Source organism: Narcine bancroftii, chromosome 3 (assembly GCF_036971445.1).
Source record: "Narcine bancroftii isolate sNarBan1 chromosome 3, sNarBan1.hap1, whole genome shotgun sequence".
NCBI lineage: Eukaryota > Metazoa > Chordata > Chondrichthyes > Torpediniformes > Narcinidae > Narcine > Narcine bancroftii.
The window spans coordinates 126386166-126397038 of NC_091471.1; the positions used below are offsets into that span (position 1 = coordinate 126386166).

Sequence of the window (10873 nt, forward strand, 5' to 3'; positions counted from 1 at the left end):
GAGGCTTTCAACTTCTCATTGATATCCCGGCAGCAAAACACACTACTTAAACATTGAATCACTCCAACTCCTCCAGCTTATATTATGCTTCAAATTTTCCATAAAATTCACGTTTGACATTCAGGTTTATGGATACCAACGACATTTTGTTATATTTCACTTCATCTAAATTCCCTTGCAAGACAGAGCTATCTTAATTCACTTAATTAATCATCACATCCCATAACAAAGCTGATCTCTTGTTGTTCCCTCAAATTCACTTGTTCAATAACTCGATTGTTCATTAATCTTTAATTCTAAATTTATATTGCAGCATCTGGGTTTTATAAAATATTGCACTGATGCTGTAATCTAAATTTTCATGATTTTGTTTTATGTTTCATGTTGATAGAATGAAGAATTCAGTTTACTTTTTGCACTGGAATAATGACCATCACAGCTAAATGCTGATTGATCTACTACAACTATATTTGCATAACTATTCAGCAACATGAACACAGATGGTGGCAGATTGCCTACAGCATCAATAAGAATATCATTAAAATGTACTTTTGCAATAAAATCAGGAAACAAGTTCTAGAAAAATTTCTGTAGCTATCAAGCCTTGTGCGTGATTCTGCATTGATGAGGTAAATCAACTCTTTGATTTACTATGTTTTGATGTGTTTTCCCCTTCCAACTTGTTTTTGTAGTACATTTCATTAATATGGAATTTGAGCCAAGGAAAAATTACCCACAATATTTCAGCTGCAGCTCAGAGATAAATCCATTTGCAGAAACAAATTACCTCAGAACTAAAGCTGAAACTTATATTCTGTGTATAAGATGAAGAAATAATAATAATAGAGAAAAAAAGTCACATAAATGTATGTAGGGATCATCCATATTATTTGAAGATCATATGAAATATTTGAATCTATGATACATCAAGAAAAACAAATCGAAACAATCCCTCGAGAAAGTAAGAAAGAGATGGGTGAATGTTGTAGAATTGAGGTAAAGTCTATTTATAGTATTTTTTTGGGGTAAGCCTTTAGACAATAGCTTGTGTAGAGCCTTTATATCTTACTTTGATTTCTTCGTCATAATGTTATGGGCACAAATCTCATTCCAGACAGTCACCGTACAATCCAGTCAGACACTATTCAAAGGGAAGGCCACGTTTAAAATGTTGCCTTTGGATCAGATGTTAAACAGTTCATTTTGCACTCACAGGTGGATTTGAATGATTCCAATGATTACTGGAGTTATCCGTGGTGCCCTGGCCATTGTTGATCTCTCAATCCATCATCGAACGGGGGGAAAAAAACAGATTACTGGTCATTGCAAACCTCTTGTTTTGCAGGGTTTGCTATGTTCAAATTAGGTGATGCTTTCCCTATTTTAAAATGATGCCTGTGTTTCAGAAGTAGTTCTATTGACCACAATGCACTTGAGGATGCCCTAATGTCAGGTGACTTCCAGTGTGTTGACTTTCTTAAACATAGTACAGGTCTATCATTTCAAATTAAAGTTTTCATTTTACTTCATCAACAGCTGCTGGTATTTTTAAATTCAAGTGGAATTTCCATTAATTTCCCATGAATTGACAGGTAAGATTTTATTTACATTTGCATTGGAGCCTGACCCATCTTGTGATCAATATCAGATATGCTCCATTTACATTATTACTGACAATGCGCTTCTCTGATTCGACTCCACAAACTAATTGTTCCTATATTATAAATTAACATTTTAAAACTTCTGCAGCTGAATAATGCTCACAAACAGTCTTATTATTTTGGGGTGGGGGGGGGAAATAAATAAATCATTGTGTATTAAGTTCAAAGGAGCATTTACTCACACTTTAATAACTCATTCAGTAGCACCCATGCCTATGAATCTGAAAAGTACGGCTCATAATGTAATTGTAATCTCTAGCACATGACAGTGGCTAATACCGCAGGGCTGAGCATGTACTGCATTTGGAAGTTCCATTCTTTTGAATGCCTGGAAGGCTGAAAAAGGTCCCATGATATTGTTTGAAACTGATTCCGAACTGATCTTCCATCTTCAAACAATACAACCAAAAAGAAAATCTTTCATCATGTTACAGATAGTGAAACCTTGTTTGCATACAAATTGACTGTTACACTACTCTACCAAGACAAGTGACTATAATTTAAGAGAAATTTGCAGTTTGTGTCAGGGGCTGTAATAAGACATCACGGGGGAAGAAGGAATCACAGTTTTCAGTGAAGGAAATAAATTGCTTGCAACTCAGTGAGGCAAGTAATGCGCTGAGCCAGAAATAACACCCCTGTGCCTCCTGCACCCACATTATAAAAAAAGAAAAACAAAGTGTACCTATTCTTTAGCACTCTCCAGCAGTTCTCTTACAGGTCACTGGTTAGGGTTATAAGAGATTGAATGTATTTGCAGGGGTTTACATCACTGGTTACCTAAGTCACGATACTTCAGTCAAACACATGAAATTGAATGGAGTTGATTGCCTCAATGTAAATTTTACACCCTAAAGACAAGTATCAAAAGGATAAAGTTATTTTCTGTTTTACAGAATAATAATGGACTGCTGGCATCTTGGCTGAGATACTATTTTGTATGCATGAATCTTACAGCTAATTGTGAGATGCTGTTATGTTTATATTTTTAAAGTCTAGACCAGCCGAGCCAGGAAATTTCATGGTTTAAGTTGACAGTAATTAGTCTTCTGTTCTATGAATTTTATTTAGAAAAAAAAAGAAAGCTCAATGGACTCGAAAGGCCAACATGGCCTGTTTCCGCTCCGTAAATGGTTATATGGTTATATGGTTATTATTGAACATTCTTTAATAATCCACTTCATTCAATTGAAACCTTTGATTGGTTCAAAACCATTACCATAATTAAAAAGATGTGTTTATTTCTTCTGTTGTCCACACAGAGAAAGGAAAAATCAACTGGCAAAATCAATCCCAACAACCGAGACTCAGAGTTTTTATTCCCTGGTGATACTTGCACAATCTTTATCAGAGAATTGGTCAACAAAACACAAACACTGGATCAAACGGCATGTAAGTGGAACTTGAATACACAGCTGGTTACACTAAATGCAAGGGAATATTCAATGTGAAAACAAAGTATAGCAGGAAGTATTTGAATAAACATCAGAAAGTATAAAAGTACACAATTTTCATGTGGAATAAATACATTTTTCACATATTTGATTTTAATTACAAACTAAAATAAATACCTTTATACCTTTATTAATTATTTAGCTGCACTTGTTTGAAACAGCTGGATAAAACTACCTGTTGAAACACCTTGATAAAACGGCACTGAGCTGTCAAGAATTGTAAGCTTCTTTAGATTCCATCCTTGTTTTGATTAAAAAAAGAACAGATGAATTCAGCAAAGAATGTGAAATAATCATATAAAAACATCCTCCAAGCAATTAAATTATATGAGACTGAATGTAGCAGTTGCACTGAGTGTACTTAAAAATGGTAGTGTAATAAACCAAAAGGCATTTTGAATTCTGGTGTAAGTTATAGTTTATAAATTGCATTAGGTAAACTGCAAGCTTCTGTCCACAAAATAGTGCTCAAGCTGGGAAAAGCACAGCAACAACTTACCACTATGGTGTGCACTGGCATGACTGGACTAAATTAAAAGATGCTGGTGGCTGCAAAATCCAAAAGGCAACAATGCATTTAGGGTGTTATCTATAGACGCACAAAAAATGGATGAATCGAAGGAACTCTTTTTTATGTTGTAAGGCAGGAAAGTCACCTTGACAGTTTAAACTGTGGGGCTCACATGAAGTGCTTATGTCTAAATGCAAATGAGTTAATGTTTTTACTATCCATGTCTGGAATGCAGCTCAATGCCGCCGGTGTGGTTTACACAAAACAGCACTGTGAAATGTTTAGTATGCAAACCAAATGTTTAAAATTATTAGTCTTTAGCTATGGCCATCACTGGCTAGACTGGTAATAATGTTTTTATGTTCTTTTCTTCAGGATCTGGGAGCTGGTGGCCAGTATTTATGGCTTATCCTTAGTGATGCCTGAGAAGGTGGAGATGATCTCCCTTCATGAACAACTGCAGTTCTGCTGAAGGCATTCCCACTGTCCTGCTCGGTAGGGTGTTTCAGCATTTGGATCCAGCAATGGTGAAGAAATGGTAATATATTTTCAATTCAGGTGGATAATCGATTGGACCCGTACAACCCGACAAAGCAGTGTTCTCCAGTCCACGGTGTAGAACAGAGCAAAATACATCAGGGAAACAATACATGTGCTCACTACATATGTACATATATTAAGATGAATATTCTTAATAAATAGTAGAGTCATGGAGAGTTGTTTTTAGCAGTCATTTAGTCTGACTGTCCTGATACTTCTCTATCTTTTTTCCTTATGCGAATAGATGGAAGACGTTGGATGCAGCGGGTAGGAGTCTCCCTAATTTTATGAGCCCCTCTTTAAACAATAATGCTGATAAATCCTATCAATGGTGGTGGTGGGGGGGGGGGGTGTGACCCAGTGATCCTCTATGCCAATTTTAATGGTCCTGTGGATTGACTTCCAACCTGATGCTTCATAGCAACTGTACCACATGGTGATGAAGACAGCCAGGATGCTCTTGATGGAGTTCTTGTAGAATATTGACAGGATGGCGGCTGGTAGTCTTTCCTGCCTCAGCTTTCTAAGGAAGTGCAGTTGCTGACCTTCCTGACAAGTGATGAGATGTTATGTGTCCAGGATAGGTCTCTTCTTAAGAGGACTCTGAGGAACTTCGTGCTCTCCACTCTTTCCACTGCAGAGCTATTAATGTGTAGTGGAGGTCAATCATCCCTGGTCCTCCTGAAGTCCACAATCATCTCCTTTGTCTTGACCATGTTGAGACTCAGGTTGCTATTCTTGCACTATTTCACTAAATTTTCCACCTTTTCCCTGTAGTGCGACTCATTGTTGTCACTGATGAGGCCAACTACTGTCGTGTTATGTGTAAGCTCGATGACTCTGTTGGTCCTGGATCTGGCATTGCAGTGGTGGGTCAGTAGCATGAACTAAACTAGATGAGCACACAGCCCTGAGGTGCTCCAGTGTTCAGTGTGACAGTACTCAATATTCTGTTGCCAACCCAGACAGTATGCGCCTTTCCATTAGGAACTCCAGGACAATTACAGATAGGAGTGTTGAGTTCCAGTGAGAAAAGCTTCTCCATCCGCCTCTGGATATGATTGTATTATATGGCAAGCTGAAATCAATGAAAAGCAGCCTGACGTATGAGGTGTCATTGTCCTAGTGGGTCACGAAGGAGTGGAGGAACAAGGCTGTAGCATCATCAGTGGAATGGTTCTGACCATAAGTGAATTGAAATGGGTCTGGTGACACTGGGAGGTGTGCTTTTATATGTTCCATCACCAGTTGCTCGAAGCATTTCCGACTGGTAGAGCTCAGTGCCACTGAGCAGTAGTTACTGAAGCCTGTTATTATCATCCTCTTTGGTAGCAGGATGATGGTGGTTGCCTTGAAATATAAGGGGATGATTGAGTGCTGCAATGACATATTGTAAATCTCCATAAGCACCTCTGTTAGTTGGTCAGCACAGTTGTTTAGTACCCGACCAGATATGTGGTCTTGCCCTCCTACCTTGTGTGGGTTCATCCTGGGAATGGTACTATTCCCATGCACTTCCTGTTCTTGCCCTTATTGTCAGTAGGGGGTCTCAAATTTGGGATGCATTTTGTACCCGGAACCCACTGGAGCAATGTGCACCCATGCGTTAGTGATTCTGGCTGAAGCTGGCTACGAAGGCTTGGACCTTGACTTTGGCACTCTTGCTCGCTTACTGATCGAGAGTCATAGAGCATGGAAGCAGGCCAGAGAGGTTTCAGATAAACATTCTAAACAAGTTGGGGTTGTACCAGAAAGAAGCAATAGTTTTGAGGGGAAGTTAGCGTCCATACAGTTGGGCACGGCAGTGAAGGAGAAGAAGTTTCAAGCTGCACGACTTGGGAGAATGAAGGTACAAAGAATTGAGCTGACCTTGGGAACAGATGCTGATCATTGCTTGTTAAATAAAAACCTTCCACATAAAGTGTTGCAGATTGTCCTTGAAGAAATATTCAAGATCACCATAGACAATAGAACTCCTGCCTCTCTTGTTGACCTTGAATTTCAGGAAATTGCATTTATTGAATATGAAAGTAATGTGTCTGCATATTAATATAGGCATGAAGCCACAGCGAAGAGGCGGACAAAAGAGTTATTAGATGTTTCTGTTAAGATTTATGTAATTTACATGATAAATACCAGTGACATTCAGGCCATTTCCAACCCCTCCCACCCTGTCCTCATTACACTGACTATCTCCCCTTTGCAACCTCTGTTCTAATGAAGGGTTTTGGCTTAAATCAGTCACCATTCTTCTTCTCCCACTGCCGCTGCTCAACTTGTTGACGTCCTCCAGCAGACTCTATTTTTGCTCCTGATTTCAACATCTGCAGGCTCTCATGTGTCCCAAGTAATGAAATGTGTTGAAAGTTAAGGAGAAAATAATGCTTATGAGAAGAGATTATTCAGATGAAGCACTAACACTTGAATTAGGTACTTTAGTGTTCTTTAGTACAGGCTTTAGTGAAGAGTTTTGTCGATGGGAAAATTAAAAGGTTCTAAATTTATAATTGTTCAACCTTATTAAACCTGTACTAATATTTCTGTAAAAAAATTAATTTTATTTTCTTATGGGTGAATAACTGCTTGGTTGCAGGGGTGTTAATTCCTATTTAAGAGGAAGTTGTGTTTTGCATTATAAATATACTTTTAGACATGATATCACCTTGATAGATTGTTCTATTTTACGCTGCTGTTTAATTTGAGAGTGGCTGACCTCATAAAGAACATTCCCTTGTCTTGGTTTGGTCTGAATAATGATCTCTGCAACAATATTGTGATTCCCTTATGAGGAGGAGGGCGGCCAAGAAGCAAAATGTCTTTCTGACTCTCTTTTCTGAGCTAAAAATTAATTCACTTTGTTTCAAATCGCTGTAAAAATTACAAGGCATTTTGAATATTGAGTTGAACAGATTGTTCAATTCCCTTTGTCAAATGTTTTGGTGGTTTAAGGCATTTTTAGCAATATTCCTGTATTTTTTCATATTTATTGTTATTAATATTGCATTTCTGGATAATTTTCTCACTCGTCAAGGACAGAAAAGATTAATTGCTGTATACTGTATTGTTTTATATGTCATAAAGGCTGAAACAAAATCAAGATTTGCAAGAATATTTTATAAACCATAATTAGTAAGGATTCATGGACAGGGGAAATTTGACACTTATGAGAGTAAGAAATGTTACTGAAGTAGGAAATATTAATGGAGACTATCAGAAGAACATCGAGTCATTTGATCCAATATTTCCTTTGTAACTTCTTTGCAAATCTTTCTGCCTGTTATGTTGACTGCCTTCTGTTTTCAAAAAAAAAATCTCTTGCCGTCTGTTCTCAACTTGCACTTCATTGCCGGGTAAATCAGGCATATAAGCCATGTTGAAGCACTGGATTGGCAGGAAAAATCTGGATACATTGCCAGGAAAATTGGATTCTATGGGCACATAGACGTAGAAGACTTTCAGGGTAATCAAACAATGCAGATGCATAATCTACACTACCAAGAAATGCAGATTTTTACATGCATCTGAACACAGGGGAAATTGAATGTTATAGATGTATAAACCCACTGGACTGCCAAATAAATCAAAATCATTGATGCATAAGGTTTACTAGACTGCTGGGAAAATCAGATATTGTGGATGGATAAACCCACAGGACTACAGGATAATCAGGGTAATGAGACAAAACAAATGCACAAAGCCACTGGATTGCAAGAAATAAGCCTCATTAACCTAATAGTCTATGAGGAATTTGCATGCAGAACCAAAATCATTCCAAAGAGAAAATTAAACCTGCACACTTAATAGGAATCTTATCTATCTCTGAAGATGACGTCAGAATGTCATTCAAGAGGGTGAACACTCGCAGGAGTGTTCCTGACGGCATATCTGGCAGGATACTGAAAATCTGCGCCAACCAATTAGCCAGAGTTTTTACTGACATTTTCACCCTCTCATTGTGGCAGTCAGAGGTTCCCACCAGCTTCAAAAGGACATTAATCATCCTGGTACCCAAGAAGAGTAGTGTGGGCTGCCTAAATGACTACCACACAGTAGCACTAACTTCTACTGTGATGAAATACTTCGAGAGGCTGGTCATGGCCAGAATTAACACGAACCTAAGTAAAGATCTGGACCCACTGCATTTTGCCCATCGTCACAAATGCTCCACAACAGATGCAATATTGCTGGCTCTCCACTCAGCTCTGGATCACCTTGATGACATCTCTTCATCGACTACAGCTCAGCCTTCAATATCATTATTCCCTCAGTGCTGGTCAAAAAGCCACAAATTCTGAGCCTCTGTACCCACCTCTGCAACTGGATCCTTGACTTTCTCTCAGAAGACCACAGTCAGTATGAATTCGAAACAATGTCTCCTCCTCACTGATCATCAACATAGGCACACCCCAAAGATGTGTGCTTAGCCCACTGTTCTACTTGTTATATACCCATGACTGTGTGGCCAGGCACTGTCAAGGATCTCCACTAGTGCCATCGCTTACATACTAAGAATCCCCATCAATGCCATCAGTTACAACTCAAGGTCCTACACCTATGGAACCAGTTCAAGTTCCGTATGCTCCATTCACAAGACAACCAGTCGCAAGGCATGGTGGACAAGACAATATGTTATGACTCAGCAAAACAAAATGAAATTTCTGCTATGTTAGCGCAGAAACAAGGTTTATAGGGTTTACCTAAGCAGGAAATTCCAGTTTTTAATGGAATATCTGCAATATCTAATGTTCATGAAATCCTTTGAATTCCACATTGAAAGTAATACTAAAAACACTAAAGGTCATCTGTATTAACTGGAACAGTAAACTGGAGTACAGGAAAAGAATTATTGCATCATCATTATGGGAATGAACATAAAATCACAAGGGCCTACGTAGACATATTCTTTCTTGACCAGCAATACAATCAGAGGACATAAAGGCTTTACAAGCATATGCACTCTTTCTGAGAGGAAGTTGTAATGGAATGGGAAGTAGTGTATGCTTGCAAGAGCTGAATTTGCTTGCTAATTTGTCAATTATTGTCAATAAATTACCTTATAAAATGAAGGATTATGGAGAACCAAGGTTGCAGAGATTAAGATTCTTCCTGGAAGGGATGCTACTTTCAGGATGTTGTACAACTTTTGGAATGGCATGTGCATGTTAACACTGTGCTAGTATTTGGAAATATTAAGGATACTTCAATAGTTCATAAAGATGTAAAGAAGTCTAAATCATCGTCTCAACAGAAACCAAAGGAAAGTACCTTTGTCAGATACAAGCACAGCAAAGAACAAGGAAACAAAGGAAAAGGAAGATCAGACTGTTCAGGAAAGCTGTTTGTACTGCAAAGATAAGCATGCTTTATAAAAATATTCATAATTGGAGGAAAAAGTCGTATGATGAGAAATTAACTTTTTAAAGAAGAATGGATTATGTTTCAGTTGCTTATGTAAAGGACACATCAGCAAAACTTATAATAAGTGACTCAGTTTTGTTATATGCAGTTTAAACCATCCCAAGTTACCTCATTCTCAACAAAGTAAAGTTGAGAAGGAAGTCAAACAATCTGAATCTAAGACTAAAGACACATTCAAAGAGAGTGCCTTAACTTTGGTTCAGACAAACAATCTTACTGGGGCCGGTGACAAAGCTCCCTCAATAGTTCCCTGTGCAAGTTAAAGCTAAAAAACGAAGCTTCATACTGAAGACCCACACATTTCTTGATCCAGGAAGTACTGCATTATTTTGTACTGTTGAATTAATGAATAAACTTAATCTTCATGCAAAAAGATCACAAATCTTGTTGAAGACAATGAATGATAAAAGGAACATTGAAACTTGTAGAGCTCGTCGAAAGAACCAAAGACTTGTTGATCCAAACCAAGGCTTTTATTAGCAAAAGACCGGAGCTCTTCACAGGTGGCCGACCAGTCCGGAATGATCCGACCTGGCTAGGGACACAACCCTTTAAGGCCCAAACAATAGGTGTGGCTTAGCTCTCAGCCAATCGCTGTAAGCACAGTCTAGATACAGTAACTATATACACTATGTACATTGGTGATAGATCTGTACTATCACATTCACCCCTTCTTGGAGAATTGACCCTGGGAAAAAAAAAACAAAAACGAGGGAGAGAATGAAAAGGAAGGGGTAGGTCAAGGACTGTAGCGGTCAGGGGGTCTGACCATCCGGCGTGACCGCCGTGGTGCCGGGATTGGGGTCACTGGAGTGGTGTCGCCAGCGGGCTCATCGGGTGCGACTGCTCCGTCGCTCAATTCCCCAGTCGTTTTGTCGGCAGGGTGGCCCGAGTCATTGGGGTGCTGTTGGTCCTTCTGTTGCGGCACGGGGACTGGAGCATAAGGAGTTGGGGGGTTTGCTGGGTCTACCGCGTCCTGAGCTAGGTCCCGCACCGAAACAGTGTCCTCCCGCCCGTCTGGGAACTCCACGTATGCGTAATGTGGGTTCGCGTGGAGTAGAGTCACTCGGTCGACCAAGGGGTCGTTCTTTGAGTGCCGGATGTGGCGTCGCAAAAGGACGGGGCCAGGGATGGTGAGCCATGCCGGTACAGTGGTTCCCGATTCGGATTTCCTCGGGAAAAGGAACATCCTTTCGTGGAGGGTGGCATTTGTTGCAGTACATAGGAGGGAGCGGATGGAGTGTAAGGCACTAGTGAGAACCTCCTGCCAGTGAGAGGTGGGGAGACCT

General features: G+C 39.3%; 1 protein-coding gene across 8 annotated transcripts in view; it reads left to right on the forward strand.

Moving 5' to 3' along the window:
• Nucleotides 1-4342, forward strand: part of ppargc1a (peroxisome proliferator-activated receptor gamma, coactivator 1 alpha) — a 446776-nt gene extending 442434 nt beyond the window's left edge. For 6 of the 8 annotated variants that reach the window (XM_069925053.1, XM_069925054.1, XM_069925055.1 and 3 more), the window contains 2 exons: nt 2924-3053; nt 4002-4342. In XM_069925053.1, the coding sequence (XP_069781154.1) occupies nt 2924-3053; nt 4002-4052 (181 nt within the window). In that variant the 3' untranslated portion in view covers nt 4053-4342. Of the gene's footprint in view, nt 1-1536; nt 1593-2923; nt 3054-4001 lie in introns of those variants that run through there. The other 2 variants (XR_011353662.1, XR_011353661.1) reach the window with 1 other exon arrangement.
• The last annotated feature ends 6531 nt before the right edge of the window (nt 4343-10873 follow it).